Here is a 21,909-nt window from a genome sequence, read left to right as displayed (position 1 = left end):
CAGCCACTTGTGTCGCATAACTGTGCCAAGCACCGTGTTAACAGCTTATAGGAATTATCTCATTTAATCCTCATATCAATACTAGGATACAGTACTACAATTGTCCCTGTTTTATATATGAGAAAACAGGCACAGAGAGGTTGATACAACTTGCTCAGTCCCCCAGTGAATAAGTAGCAGGTACAAGCCGAGGTCCATCTTAATCAAAGTCAGTGCTCATGGATCAATTACTTTATTCATCCCAACCACACTCCTCTTATCCCCTTCCCTATCAGTTTCCCACCCCACCCTTTCCTCTTAGAATGAGTCTGTCCTGAAGCAGGTACTATGTTCCCACCTGACTGCCTTCCCCTCTTGCACAGGCCCAGCCCCCGGCCATTGTGCAGGCAGTTGCCTGGAGCTAGATGGGGCATTGGCAGAGCTGGACATTGAGGTGGTTCAATAGGTCCCTCCTGGTAAGAAGCAGATTGGAAGACCTCCGCATCCAAACAGGAGGTGAATATCAGCACAGAACCCACAGGGCTGAGGCAATGCATATGTCAATACTAGCTTTTAAAAGTTTTTCTAGGGAGGTCGACGGAATTCTCCCTCTGCTTTCTCCGAAGCCCCCAGCCTTTCCCACCCCAACGCAGGCCTTCTGAAGAGGCTGCTGCCTATACTTCCCAAAATGTGTCCTTAAAAATGCACCCTTGCTGAGGGGAATCCAGTCTTTTGTGTGTGTGTGTGTGTTTATGTGTGTGTGTTAGAGAGAGAGAGAGAGAGAGAGAGAGAGAGAGAGAGAGAGAGAATTGTTTGCCGCAACTGGGGTGGACAAGGTTGGCATTGGCTGCAGAGATGGGACCTATCTAAATCCTGGCCTTAGAGCCAGGCTGTTCCAGGTCTTCGAGGCCTCAAAAGGGTAGCCAGGAGAAACCCAGGCTGTGTTGGGAGGGGTATGGAGCTCGGGATCATGCAGGCTTTGCAGGGCTAAGACCTCGGGAGCAGAGCCTCAGGGCTACAGCTTGCTTGGGTGAGAATATTTTTCACCTTATGGTCTGGAGTTAGGAAGTAGGCGGGAGTAGGAGTGGGTATTAGGAACTGGGACAGAGGAGAGAGGAAAGTGATCAAGAATTGGCAAGTGGGTATATAAACCAAAAAGAACAAGACAAATGAGAAACAAAAACTCATAGACACAGACAATAATTTAGTGGTTACCAGAGGGTAAGGGGGTGGGGGGTGGGTGATGAGGGTAAAGGGGATCAAATATATGGTGATGGAAGGAGAACTGACTCTGGGTGGTGAACACACAATGGGATTTATAGACGATGTAATACAGAATTGTACACCTGAAATCTATGTAAATTTACTAACAATTGTCACCCCAATAAAATTAATTAAAAAAAAAAAAAGAATTGGCAAGTGGGAAGCTAGCAAAGGATATGTGTTGGGTGGATAGACAAGAGGTTAGGCAGACCTAACCCTTTTGGGGTGTAGCTTCCTGGTTTCAGTCAAGAAGGAAAAGATTCAGGCCCTGACCTGCTTCCCTTCCATGCAGATGAGGCCTTACCTTCTATCTCTGTCCTCCTCCCCTACCTGCCCACACTGTGCTGTGTCCTCCTGTATAGGCCCACTCCTTGGCTAATGTGCAATTTCCAGGAAGCTGTAGTCAGACCTGAGAAACAGCGAGCCCTGGCCCTGGCCCCAAACTGGCTCATAGCCTTCTCCACCAACCACTTGGGGGCCCCCGTATGCTTACTATATGCCAGGCTAAAGTCACACATTCCCGCCCCTGTTCCCCTACTGAGGGGAAAAGCTAGGACTTCTGCCCAGTCCTGGCATATAGTAGGGGAAATGCTGTGACAGAAATATGGACCCTCAGGGTGTCACTCATGGGGAGAAAGGGGTGACACCTCCAAGAAACTCAAGAGTCAAGGAGGCAAAGGTTATCCCAGACCGATGAAGAGGACTGCCGCAGGTAACAGGGTATGCACTTTGGGGTTTTTGAACTTTTTCTGTCTTTTCTTTTTTTTTCTCTTTTTTTTTCTCTTTTTTTTTTTTTAGTTTCAGGCATACGAAACAATAATAGTTAGACATTTACACCCCTCACAAAGTGATAACCCCCCCCAATCTACTACCTGTCTCACATCGTATATGCTGTTACAATACCATTGACTCTATTCCTTATGCTGTACTCCACATCCTATGACTATATATTAAATTATAGTTGACATTCAGTATTATTCAGCTTCGGCTTCAGGTGTATACTGTAGTGGTCAGGCATCCTGGAGAACATTATGCTAAGTGAAATAATTCAGACAGAGAAAGACGAATACCATATGATCTCACTTATCTGTGGAATCTAAAGAATAGAATAAATAAGCAAACTAATCAGAAACAGTCTCAGAAATATAGAGAAAAAACTGAGGGTTGCTAGATGGGAGGGGGTGGGGATGAGGGAGAAGGTGAAGGGATTAGAAAACAGAAATTGGTAACCACAATATTGCCACTGGGATATGAAAGACAGTTTGGGGAATATAATCAATCATGTTGTAAAGATTTTGTAGGGTATCTGATGGACACTTGTCTCATTAGCGAGACCACTGCATGGAGAGGGTGTGAGTTTTTAATGGAGGGACTAGCATGGCAGGGAATTGATGGCATTATTCCATGTGGCAGGAGAGAGAGCAGGGAGAGGAGGTGGCTGGAGGCTGGGATACCCCCGATGAGGTCCAGAGCCCAAAAGGACTTTGGACTGATCCTGAGGGCTGCAGGAAGCCATGGAAGAATTTTAAATAGAGAATGATTTCTATTTTAGAGAGTGGGGAATGGGTTAGAGGAGGGGGCCTGGACGCAGGTATGTACACTCGGCATTATACTACAGTAGACTAGGTAAGAGATGATTGCGGCCTGCACCAGAGGCAAGGTGTGAGGAGAAGGAGGGGACATGCTGGGAAGGATGAGGTGGTGGGTGCTAAGATTCAAAGAAAGGGGCTGGGATTGACTTAACTGGGGTAGAGTCCCAGCCCAGGATTGTTGAGAAAATAAGGAAGTAAGACTCTGCTTGGAGGTAGGTGGGAGCTGAGCTGCTGGATGGGGCTTAGGAGGAGTCAGGATTGGGGCCAGTGGAGATGGACAACAAAGAGGAATTGAAAAGCATTGAGGAGCGAGCACCAGCTGCACTTGACGATTGTGGGCTTTGGAAGAGCCCTGTGCGCCCTAGCTCAGCCATGTGCGGCCTGGTCTCTCTTGGCACCCCACTTAATCTGGGGGGTCTTCCTGGGCAGTGTACGGAGGTAGAGCAGCCACTTGGTAGAGAAGTGTCCAGAGGCTGATCCAGGGAAGTTGCAGAGCTGGGACAGGGAGAGAGCTGGACAATTGATGTCCAAAGTATAGTCCTCCAGGATCATGGGTTCCGGCACTCTCATTTTACAGAAAGGGAAACTGAGGCCAGAGAGGAGGGGGAAACAAACTCCCCTACTTAAGGCCATACAGAAGAAAGTGACTGAGTATCAGAGACCAGAGCCCACCTCTCCTAATGTCCAGGAGACACCCTTCCTCCCCTCTACTTGGCCAGAGGGAAGATGGCAGATTTAGGATGAGCAGCCCGGAGAGGACTAAGAGGCAGAGCCTGAGTCTAGAGATGGAAAGCGGCAGGGCTAAGAGGCTCCCTCTTCTGAGGTGCAAAGTTAGAGCTGGGCTGCTCAGGACCAGCCCTGCCCTGGGCCTTGCACGTGGGGTAGCCAGCAGGAAGCAGGCCTGTAGGAGAGAAGTCCAGGTGCCCCAGCTCTTGCTCCTCAGTGAGAACGCAGATGCAGCCCCCTGATCCATCGCTGTCCCCCAACCTGTTCTGCCACGTTTCAGACAGAGAGACGGGACCCACCTCCACCACCACCTTCGGGCTTCCATGCTGCTGGGAGCAGGGCTGACCCAGACTGTCTGGAGATGCTGGACTCTCACTCTGGCTATTTCTTGGGGCTTTTCCCAGCCTGCCGCACCCCTTCCTCTCCCACGCACTGCACTCACCCGCCTAAGGCACTGGGCGCCAGTCCCACAGCCCATCATTAACTAGCTCCATGTAGGGATTGGGGTGGGAGGGGTATCAGCCACAGGAAAACATTGGCAGCTTCTGTGACCCCAAGTGAGGGATAGAGGCGCCTGAGTTTGGACAGTAGCAATTAGCCCCTGACTGTGGGATTACGGGATGTTATCATCTCTGCTGGCAAGGTGGATGTGGAAGGGATTCAAGGCCCCAGGAAACCTGGAGCCATCCAGCAGGCACTGCGCCCAGAAAGGATTCCCCAGGCCCCACTACTAGCAGGCAAAGGCCCCTCTAGGAGGCAGGGGAAGCAATACTGCTGGGCTAACAACGGCACGGGGCAGGGACATTCTGCCCAGACTAAGCCCTCACGCCCTCTTGCCTTTCAGCCCCAGTGAGAGGTGGCTGGGGGTGCGGGACAAGAACTGGGTCAGCTGCTGACTTTCTGTTTCCTCACTGCACCCTCTGCCCTGGGTCACCTTGGACCTTGTCCTGGGTGCAGAAGGGAGGCTCGAGATGCAGCCGAGGTACTGTGGGAGCTCCCAGATGATGGAGAGATGTGCCTGGGGTGTAGAGATGAGACAGGACAAGGTCAAAGGGCTTATGTAGGTTCTTGCTAGCAGAACAGTTGGGTCCAGGTGACACTGCCTGGCATAACCTTCCCAGGAGTCCCTCCTGATCTCACCCTTTTCCTCTCTAGCCAGCATCTCCCACAGGTGGACCAGCCTTGGCCTCCAAAAGTGAGGAGCTAGCCAGCCCTGGGAGTTGACATTTTCAAAGAAGCTGCACTGGGAGAAGGGACCCATATATTACCTTTAGATCACTGTGCTGACTCAGCAGGGTTTCAACTGGAGGGCCCCACCCCCACCCCCCACCAAAGGGTGAGTCATTGCCACTCAACTGGTTTCTCACCGGATGTCCTCTTCTTTTCTGTCAGTTTCCAGGGGGGAGGGTGTGTAGCATCCCAAAGGATTTTGGTTTCAGAGAGGCCCTTGTTGGGGAGCCCAGTGCCCCTCTCCCAATGTGATCCCACTTTTCTCCAGGCCAGGCCTGCCACTTCTGCCTACCCAACTGAGGACACCCAGGCAGAGTCTCAGGAAAGGAGTGGGGGACAAAAAAAGAGATGGTCCATGCCAGAAATCCCCAAGTTTCCCCTCCCCTGGGCCCTTCCTTCCACCCACCCACCGATGCAGGCACAATTCCAGCCTGCTTGACCAGGGAGAGGGGTCTGAGGTTTCAAAGGGCAGGAAGAGAAACTGCTCAAGGTGGGTATTGGGAGCAGAACGCCACTCCTCCATACTCTGGACCACACCCCGCTGCGTGGGAACCCTGTGGCCCCAGCTGAGATTAGCTCCATGGCAGGCAGGGCAGGCAGGCAGGGCCCTGGGGAGCAGGTTTGTCGGCCACAACTGAGGATCCTTTGTGTTTTGTTGCTGAGCTTGGGCTTTTGCAGGTCTGTGCCGTCTGGAGAGGCCCAACCCAATGCTTGCCTTGTTGGCTCAGCACTTCTGGGAAAGCATGAAGGCAGCCTGAACTGCCCAACCCAAGCTCTAGAGGGGAAACTGAGGCACTGCACACAGTCCCAGAGGCCTGGGTCCCGGACCCTGGAGTCCCTAGAGTGGTCAGGGAGAATAAAGGTAGTGCTTGACAAAAAGACTCATTCTTTGATATCTCCAGGATGCAAGAACCTCTCTGCCAAGGGCACAGGCTCCCACGGATCTCTCCACCCTTCACTCCCCACCTCTCTGGCCCCTTCCTGCTCTGTACATAACAGGCTCTTATGGGTACCCCCTACATGTGCTTTCAAAAGTCCCTGTTTCTTACCCACCATCTGACACCCAGTTACTGGGCTCCAGCTGGGGTTCCATCCCTGGCCCACAGGGTATTCATGCCATTTCTCAAAAGGAGTGTTGGAGGCACTGAGATTACATTCCAGGAGGGATACCACCCAGAATGAGGCCCTGGGGAGTTAGATTGAGAAGCGGAGTCTATTTTTATGGCAGAGTGGGACGAGCACTGGGCTGGGTGCTGCTGTTCTGTGTCCCTGAACAAGTGCCCCAACCCATGCAGACCCTGGTCTCCTCTGTAAAATGATGGATTACATGGTCCATTGAGCTCCAACATGCTACCATTTTCGTGGTCCCATTCCCAAATCTGGGATTGCTTCTGCAGGCAAGGAGAGAGAGTACCTTGTGTGGCCCAGCCGTGACTGCCTGAAGAACTGAAGAGAGGCAGTCTCTAATCTCTGGACCCTGCCAGTGTCATGGCAGGGTGACATGATCAGCCCAACCCAAGGCCAAGCCTGCTCCTTCCCTCTCCCACAGGGGCTGGCGATCTGCTGGGAGACAGGGGAGCACATAACAGGAAGCACACTAGATACACATGCCAGGAAACAAAAACTAATGGGGTACAAGTTATATGTGGTTGGGGTATACACACAGATGCCAGCTAAGTAGGAAGGGATGAGGGTCAGAAGGGCTTCCTAGAAAAGGGAGCCTCGGAGCACCCAGTGCTAGGTAGGTGCTCAATAAATATTTGTTGAAGTTTCAGGAAGGGAAGCTCACTGCTTCATAGATGAGAGATGATGATGATGATGATGATGATGATGATGATGATGATGATGACAGCCACTAACATTTATTGAGCATATAATTTGTGCTAAATGCTGCTTCTCTAAGTTTCACATGTACTCACTCGTTTAATCCTTATAACAATTTTATGGGGTATGTATTATTGTAATTCCCATTTTACAGACGGACAACCTTAGTGCAAACTGAGGCACAGAGAGGTTAAGTCATTTGCCCAAGGTTTAACAGCTCGAAAGTGGCAGAGGGAGAATGCAAACTCACACTGTTTGGCTCTTCACAACTTCACCATACTGCCTGAAGGGGATGGTGATGGAACAGCCCTTCAGTGGGTAGGGGTGCTTGGGCAGGGGAGACAAAAGCATCAGTTTTCAGGTTGTCAGGGCCAGAGTGACTGATGGAGAGGCTTGGATGACCGTGGAGAGAAGCTGTATAGTCTCTAAGGGGCCTCCCTCAATCTCAGGCTTCCAGATGAGGCTGATGGCCCACCTTTTTCTGCACAGATGAGGGCCCTGTTCCTGGGTTCCTGCCCCCATCAGCCTTTTCTCTTCCTTTTCAGTGGCGAGCCCTGTTCCCCCATTGACTAGCATTCTGACCCTGCTTGTCAGAGTCACCAGGGTTCTGCTCCCACTCTCTGAAAGCCTCCCAATCTGCCCAACATAAAGAACTTGAGACGTTCTCCCTGACCCTGCATCCTCAGACCAAGACAGGCAGCCTTAAGCCAGAAGCTTGGGTTCTGAGTTTCTAAGCCTGGAATGGGGTAGGGGAAGAAAGGGAGGGTCTTCAGACCTTACCCATCTTCCCAGCCACTCTCAGTTCCAGAATCTGGATCCCCAGCCCTATAATGCCAAACCCCATACTCCAAGAGCTTCCTTATGCCTACCCCCAGGGCCACCTCCCCATGCCTGCCTACAGAGGACGGTGCACAGACACTAACATCAAAATGAGTTTGGCTGCTCCTTTGAGTCCTCCCACCCCACCTTGCCCACCCATCACTGCAGCAAAGGGGGCAAGGGCCAGGAGAACCCGCTTTGTATGTGGTAAGCAGGCACACCAGGCAATTTCCACACTGACCCATGCCTTGGTGTTGCTTCTGAGAGAGCCACAGCAGAGAGAAGGGAGCAGCTTCACCCTAAAATGGATGTGGGGGTGGGGAGGGCCACCTGTGCCTGGTGAACATTAATGGATAAGAAGCGATCTCTGGGGTACCTGAGCCCCTTCCAGTGCCCTCCCCACCCCACACCTGCTATCAGCGATCTCCTCTCCTGGTTCTCACAGCTCTGAAGGGTGAGATTACTGCTGAAGATGCCACAAATGAATGTTAGTCTGTGCACCAGGCACTGAACCCTGCCTGTCCCCGTACCTGTGGGGAGATGAGAGGAGATGTGAGGGCCTTGTCCCACTGCAGGCCCCCACCATGCCTTGACACCAATCCCAATCCAGGATGGCTTCTAGTGCCCACACCGTCCCCCACCTCCAAACACATGCCCATGCCCCAAGCCTTCCCAACTGGCTTTTCCTGTTCTTGGTTTTGTGTAGTGAAAGTTCTCCAAGTATACCCACAGGATGTCAGCTGCTGTGCAGGCTTGGTGAGTAGAGGTTGAGGGCAGGGAGCACCCACTTATTCTGCTGGGCGAGCCTAGGGCTTAACTGCTTGTCATCTGTCCAGTCAGCTCGAGTACTGGGCTGTCTGGCCCACTGACCTCACCATAGGACTGTATCCTGGGTGGGGCCACAGCTGGGCTGGGCTCCAGTTCAGAGAATCGGACAGTTAGAGCCACTGAGATTAGGGAGTCCAGCCTGTCCCCTCATGGAGGAGGAAAATAGGGCTCAGAAGGGGAAGTTCCTCACTAAGGTTCCCAGGCAAGCTCACAACAGAGTGGCTAGAACCCAGCCCTCCTCACTTCCCGATGGGTGCCCCTCCCTCAGACTCCACCAGCCCACAGTGCATCTACTCAAGGACATGTCAGAAGCCCACAGACCAGCAAAGGGGACTGCTGGAGGGGTGGTGTGTGCATACCCCAGGTGGGTCTTAAGGACTGTGTAGATCTGAGTAGGCGTAGAGAAGGGAGCATCAGGGAAGCTTTCAGAGCGTGCAAGGGCCTGCTTTGGAGAGACCAAAGAGATATTTATTGAGCAAGCATTTCTTGAGTACCTACTCTGTGTCAAGTTCAAGGGATACCATAGTGATCTAGAGAGACCTAGCCTGCACCCTCTTGAGGGGAAGAGTGGAGGGCAGCCTGCTTCACTGATCATGGCCTTTGGCGCTCTCAGAGGAGTGACCTGCTCCCATGTCTCCACCACGCAGACGCAAGTGTGAGCCCCCAGCTCCTACCCTTGAATCTCAGACTCCCTTGGGAAGCCACTTGAGCCATCCGTTTGCCTCTGGGTCAGGACAGAGCCTGGCATTGCTATTGCTGATGGCGCTCAGTAAGCTGACTGAGTGACGTAAGGAGGCAAGGACTTGACATGTACAAATAAATGCATGGCCAGTGACCGAGCTCAGGAACGAGCTCAGGCCAGAGAGAGCTGAAGACACCACTGGAGGAGATGGCTGCCCCAAGTCAGGAGGCTGAGCCAAGTTCAGGGCTAAGGAATCTCAAACAACAAAAACACATTCTAGAGGGGAGAAGACAACTGACAGGGAAACTAGAGGAAATGTATTCATTCAACTTCACCGATCACTCCTTCCTTCTTTTAAATCTCCACTCTCACTGCTTCCATCTTGATTTGTAAATATTATAGTTTTAAAACGAATATTTGCTAAACACCTATTGTGTGCCAGATGCTGGGCTGGGCACGGGGGATACAGTTATGTTAAAGACCCAGACCCTGGTCTGGACAAGTTCAGTCTGGTGGAGGGGTCAGAGATGTGAGCAACCACATTCCAAGTCAGAAAAGAGAGTTAATCTAAGTGGCTAGGTTAACACAGATGGGACGATCTGGGAAGCTTCCGGGAGGTGGTGCTTTCAGGCCAGGAGCTTTCAGGCCAGGTGGTGGCCTGAGGAGATTATCCACAGGTGGGGAAAGAGAAGGGCCTGCTAGGGAACTGCAAGAGCAAGAGTCTGAAAGTGTTGCATAGATAGGCTCTGTGCTCCTTGGGGGCTGGGACAGAATCACTCCTTGACAAAATTCAAGAGCTGATAAAAGGACTCAGCAAATGGTGGTTGAATAAATGGGAGGAGGGATGGCAGGAGGGAAATACAGAAACATGGCATGTTCTGAGGAGGTGCCCAGTCGACTTGGTTGGAAGGCGTGGTATATGGAGAGATGGAGACAAAAAGGCAGGGCCCACGTGCTGAGGACATCAAATGCCAAGTAAAGGCATTTAGACCTGATGATGAAGGCCACTGGGAGCTAGAGGAGGCTGAGCTTTGTGTAGCGCCTACTTCTTTCTGCCCCGCTGGCTAAGAGGGGTCAAGCCAGTGCACCGCAGGGCACGGGACTCAGCCATGAGGGAGAAGACAGCGGGGGTGGCCACAGTGACGGCCACTATGGGCCCTTGTGCTCCCCCAGCACTTCCTGCCTCCTGACACACTTTCACATCCATCATACCATTTGGTTCTCCTAGCAACCCTATTAGGTAGAGACCACTGGATTATCTGCCCCATTTGTCAGAAGAGGGAACAGAGGCACAGGAAGGTAAAGCAGCTGGGTAGCTCCTTGGCTGGGGCTCTACTCAAAAAGCAGTGCATTCAACTGTCCTCATCAAGAATGAGGGTGTGCTATGATTTCACTGCTATGTGGTATATGAACCAAAAACAACAAAAGAACAAGACAAACAAATGAGAAACAAAAACTCATAGACACAGACAATAGTTTAGTGGTTACCAGAGGGTAAGGGGGTGGGGGGAGGGAGATGAGGGTAAGGGGGATCAAATATATAGTGATGGAAGGAGAACTGACTCTGGGTGGTGAACACACAATGGGATTTATAGATGATGTAATACAGAATTGTACCCCTGAAATCTATGTAAATTTACTAACAATTGTCACCCCAATAAATTTAATAATAAAAAAAAAAAGAATGAGGGTGTGTAAATATACTGCCATGGAACAATCTTGATAATACCATATATCACTAGGTGAATGGCAGCTTTTGGAACAATATGTACAGTATGGTTCTGATTTTGTAAAAGAAAAATTAATTAATTAAATAGATGGTTATGTAGACACAGAGAAAAATGTAAAAGGATATTTCCTAGAAAATTATCAGTGATATTTCTGAGTGGTGGGATCGTGAATTGTCATTTTTTTCCTCAGTATTGTTCAGTATTGCTCAGTATCTTTATAACAAGCAATTATTCTTTTTATAATCAGAATAAAAAGAATGACTACTAGGAAAGACAAGACCAGTTCACAGGGAGTTTGACCAGTTCACAAGGAGGGGGTTTGTGTCTGTCGCTGACTCCTGCCTGCTGTCTCCCTTGACCAGGTATCCACACACAGGTGGTCCAGGTGAACGACTCCATGTATGGTTTCATCGGCACAGATGTGGTGCTGCACTGCAGTTTCGCGAATCCACTGCCTGGTGTGAAGATCACCCAGGTCACGTGGCAGAAGGCCACCAATGGCTCCAAGCAGAATGTGGCCATCTACAACCCAGCCATGGGTGTCTCTGTGCTGGCTCCCTACCGCGAGCGCGTGGAATTCCTTCGGCCCTCTTTCACTGATGGTACCATCCGCCTCTCCCGTCTGGAGCTGGAAGATGAAGGTGTCTACATCTGCGAGTTTGCCACCTTCCCTGCTGGCAATCGAGAGAGCCAGCTCAATCTCACTGTGATGGGTAAGCTGGCCCAACCTGTCCCTTCCTTCTTAGAGGCTTGTGGGCTGGGTGCCTCAATCGCCCCAGACATTCTCCTTGGGTTGGCATGCTCCCAAAGTCCCAAGCATGGCACTCCCAATCCCTTCTAGCCAGGCTGTCTCACAGTTCACTAAGGACTGGGGGAAGGGCCTTAGCTGTAGACAGAGCTGAGGATCAGTATTCAGGTTGAAACCCCACTATGAGGCACTTTGTGGGTGGCCAGGAGGCAGGCAGAAGCATCAGACACCATGGTAAGGAAAAGGGCGGCTTGAGCTGTTCGCCTTGATCATGACAAGACTCTAAGAAGGCCTGTGCTTGACAAAAGGGGATACAAATAGTAGAGCAGGAAGGGCGGAGGACAAATAGTAGAGCAGGAAGGGCGGAGGTTAGACATGAAGACATCCCTGGGAGAAATGCTGGGAGTCGCTTTGGCTGAGAGGCAAGGATGGGCAGAGTGACCTGAAGCAAGGCCTGGCAGGTGCAGACCTGGGCCTGTGCATCTTTGACCAGGTAGTAGAGACGGTCCTATGGCTCTCTCTGGTTCCCCACAGCCAAACCCACCAACTGGATAGAGGGCACCCAGGCAGTGCTTCGAGCCAAGAAGGGGCACGATGATAAGGTCCTGGTGGCCACCTGCACCTCTGCCAATGGGAAGCCACCCAGTGTGGTGTCCTGGGAAACACGACTGAAGGGTGAGGCGGAATTCCAGGAGATCCGGAACCCCAATGGCACAGTGACTGTCATCAGCCGCTACCGCCTGGTGCCCAGCCGGGAAGCCCACCAGCAGTCCCTGGCCTGCATAGTCAACTACCATATGGACCGCTTCCGGGAAAGTATCACCGTCAGTGTGCAGTGTGAGTGGGGGAGGCGGTGGGCCTCCTGGGATGGGCACCACTGTCCCTTTCCACTGCCCCCAGCCTTGCCCGTATTTCCTCCTCCTTTTCTTCCCATCTCCTGTCATTCTCCCCACTCCCTTTCTTTCCTCTATCCTTCTTCCTCCCCTCTTTTTCTTCCTTTTCCCTTTCTCTTTCTGGGGTTGCTTTGTCCTCCCCTCCTCTCTTCTCTTCACCTCCCATTGCTCATCCTTTCTCTCATCCTTCCTTGTTCCCCTTGCTGCTTCTATGCTCCATGTCCATGGAGCATGTCCATGGAGCGTCCATGATCTTCACCCTCCCTCTCTCCGCCCTCTTCTGGTTGTTTCCATGTCACTGCTACTTTCCATCCCTTCACTGCCTGAGGTTCCCTTGCCCCAAGTCCTGCTCTCCTGACCTCACCCTTTTCAAACATCAGACGAGCCCGAGGTGACCATCGAGGGGTTTGATGGAAATTGGTACCTGCAGCGGATGGATGTAAAGCTCACATGCAAAGCTGACGCTAACCCCCCAGCCACTGAGTACCACTGGACCACGTAAGTGTCGTGGGGCTGACTGGTTGCCTTGCAAGGTACCTTGCTGGTCACAGGGAGGCCCACTCACCCTACCTCCAGGAGGCTTAGGCAGGGAGTAAATTAGGGTCTAGGCTCAGGTTTCTCAGTGAAAAGGGGAGGGACCACGAAAAACAATCCCCCCCACACACACATATACACACACACACACACACACACGTACATACATACACACACTCATATTTGACAGCATCAGGGTTGGTGGGACAAACTATTCTGCCAGAGGGGTCTTCCCTTGTGATCTGCTTCCCTTCTTCTCCCTAATAATTTTGTCATTTTCCTTTGGTGATTCAGGCTGAGTCACTGCCACCCTAGCCCCCAGTATTTATTTTTATCAAGGTGGCCCCAGGGAAGCTGGTTTTCTAGAGCATTCCAAATCTTTCTTTGTTCCTATTCTTTCTCTCCAGCAACCCCAGGTTCCCAGGAGGAGGCAGCAGTCAGCCCATGCTCATCTCATGTGTCATCCCATTCTTGGCTGCAGGCCCTTGACGGGTCCTGATGGCTTGGGCCACAGTTCTTCCCAGAGAAGAACTGGATGGAACATGCAGACAGAAGGGTGTAGGGGAAGCCAAGAAGAAGGTTGACATGGGTGGCCAGAAAACAGCTGTACAGATTGGGTCTATACTCCTTTTTCCAGGAAGTGGAAAGCACTGGATACACTAGCTATTACCCTTTACTTCCTGGAACCAAAAATGCTTCTGAAAGTGTGACTAGGTAGGGCCTACTTGCCAATTGGAGCTCTGAACCAAGAACCTACTAGGTCCCACAGAATAATAGCTTTGTGGCATTGGGGATCAGGAGGAAGGATAAAGGTCCCCTTCATCCTGGAAGTCTAGAAACTTCCAGGACACTCCCAACATATAAAAGGCCTGTAACATACCCAACAAGAACATAAGATGGTGAAATGGAACACAATTCCTAAACATAGGGTCACATCTCATTACCTGAGCAGCTTGTTAAAATACAGATTCCCAGACTATGGCCCCAGTGGTCCAGCTTCAGTAGATCTGAGGTTTGAACTCAAACATCTGTATTGTTAACCAGCTACCCAGGAAACCAAGGACCAACGATCAGGAACCGTGAGTATTATTAAGTTGGTGCAAAAGTAATTGCGGTTTTTGCAACTATTTTTAACCTTTTAAACCACAATTTGCACCAACCTAATAGAAAGAACACTATGCCAGGAGTCCAAAGATCTGGCTAGAGCTCCAGTTCTGCCGTTTACTAGCTGTGTTTCCTTGGACTTGAACCTCAGGTTCCTCATCTGTTAAGTGGGACCTGTATCTACCTATCCTGTCTACATTTTGGTGCTATGATGATCAAATGTGAAATGTTGAATAATATAAAACTGCCAAATGCAAGAGATTATTATTGTACTATTTTCACTCCTTCCAAGACAGACCCTACCTGTGAACTCAACAGAAGGGCTGGTGGGCTTGGAGCCAAGGGGTGACATAGGGGCAGCCTCTTGGGGTTGCAGAATCATAATCCTCTCTGCCATGTCTCCCAATCCCTGCAGGCTGAATGGCTCTCTCCCCAAGGGCGTGGAGGCCCAGAACAGAACCCTCTTCTTCAGGGGGCCTATCAACTATAGCCTGGCAGGAACCTACATCTGCAAAGCCACCAACCCCATTGGTACCCGCTCAGGCCAGGTGGAGGTCAATATCACAGGTAGGAAGCTGCACTCTTCCCTACCTCTCCTCACCCACTGCTTGCTCCACTGCCGATGTCCCCCACCTTTTGGTTCTTTCATTGCAGGAAGCTTTAGTCTCCTCTTCTTGCTTCTATTGTTCTCCCTTGAGCTCTGGCCATTGGTCTAGCTTTGACTTTCTCCTTCCTGTTTAAGGCTCTGTGTGAGACAGTCACAGTGACCCCCAATAGGGGAGGAAGTAAGTGTTGTTTACAACAATGCTGTTGGTGGTGGGGGTGGGTTTGTAGGTGGAGCTCATGTCTTCCAAGCTCTGCTCCAGCAGTTCAGGAAACCCTCATGGGCTGGAGGGCAAGGCTTGCCTCAGCAGAGATACTGGAGGGAAAGCAAGGATATATAGCCCAAACCATGGTAGTTTTTCTGCCCTGCTACTGAATTGCTGTTTTCCCTGCATTTTTCTCTCTGTCAGTGCAGATGAGGAGGTTCAGCCACCTGACCTTTTAGGGCAAAGTGGGGACCTGGACTCAGATGTTGTGGAGGAGACTCCACATGGTATATGAAAGGACCATGGGCTCCAATGCCAGGTGGGTGGGACTCTGGACAAGCCCTCATCTATAAAATGGAGCTAATACAAGATGCCTTGAAGGGTTGTTGTCAGAATTATACGTAATGTAGACCAAGTACTTAGCATGGACCCATCTGCCAATAAATGGCCTATGCGCTATGATTATCTTGACCTCTATCATTATTAATGAAAAGACCAGAACAAATCAATAGACAGTAAACTGCCATCAGAACTTCACAACTGGAAAAGGGAGTGACTTTAAAATTGTACTAAGCTAGGTTCAGGGTGAGATAGTGACAGAAAGAATCTTTCAGAACAGAAAGTGGTGTCATTCTGCTGCTCAGATGGACATGAAGTAACATCAGAGGGTGCATGTCGTGCATAGGAAGTAACCTCAGGAATTTGGGCCACACTCAGGGACAGGAAATTGGATAAGGGTTACTGGGCTCCAGACGCAGGGTTTGGGCAAACACTGAGGATTCATTGGCTCTAAGCCTGTCTCAGGAGTGGGAGACCTCATTTGTGGGTACATTCAAGGCACAACTGCAGAAAGAGCAGCAAGAAGCTGTCCAGGGGCTGCGTATACCTGTCTTCAGGGCATTTCTATCAGCCTCTCTCCCCCGGAGTGGGGTCCAGCCACTTGTTACTTGCTCTTTTCTTCAACTCCCTGCCTTTGGCCTTCAGACTGCTTAAGGGAGAAGGATTGTCAGAGGTGGAGCCTGGAGAAAGTTGAGGCAGCCCCTTCCCCAGGCGACGGTTTAAGGTTCCCCAAGGTTGGCAAGCAAGCAATAGAGGGCCCCAGAGTCATACGCTTCTCCCTTCCTGGAGAAAGTTTGAGCAAAGCTCAGTAAGAGCCTCAGAGGTCCCTGAGCTCTGGCCCTGGGGCAGATGAGGGTTCGAGGAGTAGTCATAAGAGTGCATGACCACCCCAAAGAGAGGCCTGTCACACGAGGGACAGTACAAACTTGGCTTGAGTGTGTTCACATACTGGCTCTTCCTGGCTATGTGGCCATGAGCAAGTCCTTCAAGTCTCTGAGCCTCTGCTTCCCAGTGTGTAACATGGAGATGACCATACTTATCTCAGACTTCTTACAATCACCAAATCCATGTTCCACAGACTGGCACACAGCGGGTACTCCCTACATGGGGACGCCTTCCCCCTATGCCACCATTGCATACTGGATCCCCCTCCACCTCCCAGGTTCTCTGGGGAAGCTAGTGATTAGGAAGTTAGGGGAGGAGGCCAAGAAACCCTGAAGCAACATCCTCCAGTTGACCTACTCCCCAACGGCCAAAAGCCCTGCAGGCTTAAGGGGCTAAGCAGCACTGCTACCTCAGAGGCAGGGCTGGGACAGGAAGCTTGGGCCTCCCTTCTCCCAAAGCCGAGGAGGATGCGAGACAACTGTGAGTGCAGGCTGCTTACTGGGAAGTCACGCCAGGTCTAGGAGCAAGCAGGAGGGCAAGGGGGAACTTCCCAGGCCCTGGCTACAGAGAAGACAGGAAAGGAAGGAGGAGAGACTGGCTGTGGAGATGGCCATCTCCTTTGGGGTGATTGCTGCAGTAGTGCCCTCCACTCCATGGTGTTGGTGGTCAGGCCAAGTCGGCCTTGTGGGCAGGTAGGCCAGGGCCACCTAAGGCACACAGAATGCCCTCCTATGCTTTCTGGAGGTACAGAGTGGGACAAGGATGGTAACCAAAGACAGACATGGGCCTTGCACAAGGCCCTGTTGTTGGCAGGCAGCAGGCATGGAAGCGTGATACTCACTGAATCGTTGACGGGCCCAGGAGCTGTTTAGCTGGCCATCCCGAGGGAAGGTCTCTTAGCGCCTTTAGGAGGACTCAGCCAAGTGGCCTGAGCTTTTTCAGAGCTGCTTGTTCTTGTGCTCACAGGCAGTTTCCAAGCAGCAGTCAACCCCACCAGCCTTCACCCCATATTGGCTAGTGCCTCTCACATTCTTTAGGGACCCACTCTGAGAGGCACAGCCATGCCCTGACCTCTAAGCCTCACTGGTCTGGAGGGGATACATAAGTAAGACAGATAAGTGGAAATTTAATTTTTCATTCGGGCCATCCGTTCAGGTAATAGGGTGCATGTGGAGAAGGAAAGGAAGAACAGCTGAGGCGGGGGCAGGAGAAGGTGTGCAGCAAGGGTGGTGCCAGAGACACGCGTGTCCCAGGCCACAGTGCATACAGACACACTTTGGCACACTTGAGGTCCCGGATCCTGGAGGTGGTGGTATTTGAGTTGTTTCTACAAGAATAAGTAAGTGGGCAGTGATGGAGGGTGGGTGTCCCCAGGCAGGGGAAGTATGTGGGAGGAAAATGGAAGGAGTGTGACCTCTCTGTTGGCCACAGGGAGCCCCTGAGGGGCTCTCAGCAGAGAAGCAGGACACTGTGTTTCCCCGAAAATAAGACCTAGCCGGACCATCAGCTCTAATGCGTCTTTTGGAGCAAAAATTAATATAAGACTCAGTCTTATATTATATATTATATCATATCATATCATATCATATCATATCATATCATATCATATCATATCATATCATATCATATCATATTATACATCACCTCACATCACATCAGAGACCCGGTCTTATATTATAAAATAAGACCAGGTCTTATATTAATTTTTGCTCCAAAGGATGCATTAGAGCTGATTGTCCAAGAGGTCTTATTTTCGGGGAAACATGGTAGCAAGGAAAGTTGGTTTAGACTGAGCATTTGGGAAGCTTTGAGTGTGGCATCAGGGGCTAGTTAGGGGCTGTACAGTAAGGGTTTCCCTCATGGGAAACAAGAGGCCTGGGCTGTGGCCATGGGGATGAGAGAGTAGAGGAAACAAATCCACCAGAATTTTCATAGGGTCTGGGGCCCTCCTACTGAGGAGCAATTTCAGTGATCTCCCCTCCCTTTTCCCTGTGGGGGTCATGCTGAAGGTGAGAGGGGTGCGCAGGCTATGGCTTTTACAAGACTAAAGAGGCCAAATTAGGCAGCAGTATCCCTGGGACTGGGGATGTCAGGAGGAGAGTGTGTAGGCCACCCTCAAAGAAGGGCAGGGAGGCTCTAGGGGGTAGGTGTCTGTCCTAATTCCCATTTCTGGTGAAGTCCCAGGCTCATCCACTGGGGATCGTCATTTGGGGGTAAAGGTAACAGGGTCTGCCCATTAGGCCTGGTGTTCTTCAGACCAAGGGCTGATGGGGCTTCAAGGCACATCTAGAAGGGAGGAGGGGTGTGAGCCTGCGAGTGTGCATGCTGCAGCATGAGTTGGGGGTGTGACTCTGAACATGTAAACGTGCACCAGCAGGCAGGCAAGTGAGTCTCTGCGTGCTGAGTGTGCAAATGGGAGGCCATGGCTGTGCTGTGGGCAGATGTGCCTTTCTCTAGGCCGGCAAATGATAGTGTCCTGAAGAGTCTGAGAAGGCAGGTGCACCCACACCGTGGGAGGACGCGGTTCTCCTACAGCTTGACAAGGCCCCGTCCAATGGTCTGCCAGATGCACTGCAGGAGAAGGGCTTCCCAGAGTTTGACCTCAGTCCTTCCCGCTCTCCCTGTGGCCCACCGCACTGCATGCTGGGAGGTGTAGTTCTCACAACTTCCTAGCCCAATCTTCTGATGGGAGCACTTCCTGCCTGCCTCCATTGGTTTTAGAAGCAAGCCCAAATATTCTTCTTAATCCCAAGCTACCTCCAGATCCCAGATCCAGACTATAAACCCTAACTCTTTACCCTACTTCAGATCCATCCAAAGCTCCCACAACAGCCCACCTACTTCAGTCAGGAAAGCAGGGCCCCAACGGAATGCAGAGCCCATACTGTCTCAGAGGGGAGGCTGCAATCCTTCAGGAACAGGGCTGAGCTGCCCTCATTGTCAGAGGAAATGAGGGATGCAGTCTGGACCCCTGCCAGCAAGCACAAGCTACCTTATTCCACTGCTCAGCTCTTCTCTCCCCTCCCAGCTGCTGCTCTTGAGACTCTGCTCCTGGGCACAAAGACAAGAGCTAATGGCTGAATGTGACAGCTGGAAGGACAGAAGTGGAGGGGGCGGGTGCTGCGTCCCACCCCAAACAGCCCCCTCTGCTTATGAATTAATCAGGTCCCTGTATCTGCTCCTTTCTTTTGTACCCTCACTTGGCATCTTCACTCTGAAGTCTGCAATGCTGGAAGGTCATCTTAGTCATTCTTCTGCCTCTACACAAGCCTGACCCTAAAGAAGCCAAAACAACCTGGGTTCCTTTGGTCCCAAAATATCCCCAGGGTAGAGCAAACCTCCCTAGGACTAGGAAAAACAGTAAGTTAAACAGGAGGGCCTAGAAAGGAAAGAGATCCAGTATCATCTGTCCCCAAGCCACCACTCCACTCCTCCTGTCCCTCCAATGAAATGAGGTCCCCAATGCATGCGTTTATTTATGTGTCTCCTGAATATTTGCTCTGCCTAGAGCAAGGCTCACCTCTAAGGCATAGCCTTGCCCTTATAGAATTCATTTAACTAATTCTTGAACTCTGGCCATGTGCCAGGCAATCTAGGTACCTGGGGATACACCAGTGAGCCAAAGTCCCTGTTCCTGTGGAGCTTACGTTTCAGCACAAGGGGAACAGACAAGTAACAGTAGATAAAATACATTTGAAAAATTGTGTAGTCATTTTGAAGGTGATATGGGAAAGAGAAGAAGAGGAGGGTAAGGGGGTCCCAAATTCTGTGGATGGGGGTTCATGAGCTGCAATTTTAAATAGGACAATCAGAGAAGACCTTGGTGAGAAGGGGACATTTGTGCAAAGCCCTGAAGGAGGTGAAGGAGTAACCATGGGACACCTGGGGGCAGAGCCTTCCAGGGTTGCAGAGCAGCCACTGCAAAGGCCCTGAGAATTCCTGGGGTGGAGAAGAGCAAGAGATGAAGTTAGAGGTGGGGGGCAGAGGCACAGATCACATGGAGCATTTAAGCTTCCCAGATTTAACAGGATCTCTTTGTGGCTGTTGTCTTGAAAGTAGTCTATAGAGGAAAAGAGTGGAATCAGGGAAGCCAGTTAGGCAGCTATTGCAATAATCCAGGTGAGAGATTTTGGTGGCTTAGATCAGGGTGGTGGTGATGGAGATGGTGATAACTGGTCAGGTTCTAGATTTACTTTGAATTCGAGTATAAAGACTAGTTTGGGGTACCAGCCACTCTCGTGAAATACATAATACTGTAAACTCTACCATACTGTGATTAGTGGGGTCCAAGAAATTCAATCTAGTCAAATAAAATGTAGAAGAGCTTCATTTTTCATTGGGTATCTGCCATCACCACAACCATGAAAGTAAATGTACTGGAACTTACATTGTATGCAATTGTAGCACACTAAATTGAGCCAATCCCAGTTGTTGTGAAGCTGCTATTCCCTCAAACCCTCTCATCGTTCCTGCAGAAAAGAACTTGGAGAACTGACTCTGGGTGGTGAACACACAATGGGATGATGACATACGGAATTGTACACCTGAAATCTATGTGATTTTACTAACAATTGTCACCCAATAAAGAAAGAAAGAAAAAGAAAAGAAGAACCTTAGCAATTTGAACACTGCGAGTAAGACTGGGGCCAATCATGGCTAATTTGCATGTATTGCAGGGTATTTTATCATAGGCTCTACTATAATATGTCAGTATATGATTAATGGAATAGAATTAACTACTGTTTATTCCAGAATGAGAGGTGCAGACCATTGGTATGTAAAAATTCTAAAGAGAAAGATAAGTGTGTGCTGGAGAAGAGAAGGCTACACAAAGAAGGGACTAAGGAACTAAAATAGGCAGATGGGGATGAGGAAGGGCAATCATACAAACAGTATGAGTAAAGGTTAGCATAAAGAATCAACTTGGACGGCAAGGACAGTGCATTAGCCAAACCCAAGATCAAGTTGCATGATGGAAGCTTTGAAGACCAGACTGGCATGTCTAACAGGTAGTGTGGAAGTCATAGCTAGTCTTGAGAAAGGGAGTGAAAATTAAACCTGGATGGAGTAGCTAAAGGAGGGCAGAGACCAAATGAAGGTGAGAGATTCAGGAATCTACTACAACAGTAAAACCTGGCATAAAGTGATAAGATATTGAATAGGAAGAGTCAACAAGATTTGATGATAGATTTTGACCCAAGAGCTGAAGAAGGAAGAGTCAAAGATAAATGAGGGGGCCAGCCCGGTGGCTCAGGCAGTTAGAGCTCCATGCTCCTAACTCCGAAGGCTGCCGGTTCGATTCCCACATGGGCCAGTGGGCTCTCAACCACAAGGTTGCTGGTTCATCTCCTCGAGTCCCGCAAGGGATGGTGGGCTGTGCCCCCTGCAATTAGCAAGGGCAACTGGACCTGGAGCTGAGCTGCGCCCTCCACAACTAAGACTGAAAGGACAACAACTTGAAGCTGAACAGCACCCTCCACAACTAAGATTGAAAGGACAACAACTTGACTTGGAAAAAAAAGTCCTGGAAGTACACACTGTTCCCCAATAAAGTCCTGTTCCCCTTCCCCAATAAAAAAAATCTTAAAAAAAAAAAAAAAGATAAATGAGGTTCTAAACTGGAAGAGTAGACAAATGGTAATGAGAGTTGTGGTGTTGAATGGAGAGGGTTTGGAGGGAAGATGGTGAACCAGGTTAGGACAGATGGGTTTGAGATGGTGGAGAGAATTCCAAATGAAGATGTGCTAAAGGAAGAGTTTTCAAAGCATGTACCCAAATGCTAGTCCTAAAAATGGCCCTTGAGTCAAGAAGGGTAGGGGTCATGCTCCAGGAGGTTGGGAAATATTGTGTCCTATTTCTCTTAAAGTTCACAGTGTGCATGAAAAGATGAAGGGCTCTGATGCTTTGCCTAAACTGACGTTTCC

The 21,909-nt window shown here is 50.4% G+C and overlaps 1 protein-coding gene across 1 annotated transcript in view; it reads left to right on the top strand.

Annotated features, from left to right (window-relative positions):
- NECTIN1 (nectin cell adhesion molecule 1) overlaps positions 1-21,909 on the top strand; it is a gene marked incomplete at its 5' end in the record, with an annotated part of 70,290 nt that overhangs the window by 41,846 nt on the left and 6,535 nt on the right. Inside the window, 4 exons of the mRNA XM_081062753.1 lie at positions 11,036-11,386; positions 11,956-12,258; positions 12,695-12,812; positions 14,368-14,519. Of these exons, the coding sequence (XP_080918879.1) occupies positions 11,036-11,386; positions 11,956-12,258; positions 12,695-12,812; positions 14,368-14,519 (924 nt within the window). The remainder of the gene's footprint in view (positions 1-11,035; positions 11,387-11,955; positions 12,259-12,694; positions 12,813-14,367; positions 14,520-21,909) is intronic.

The sequence above is a fragment of the Rhinolophus hipposideros genome (assembly GCF_964194185.1).
Source record: "Rhinolophus hipposideros genome assembly, chromosome: 10".
In the NCBI taxonomy this organism is placed as follows: domain Eukaryota; kingdom Metazoa; phylum Chordata; class Mammalia; order Chiroptera; family Rhinolophidae; genus Rhinolophus; species Rhinolophus hipposideros.
This window is presented reverse-complemented; position numbering and strand designations above follow the sequence as displayed.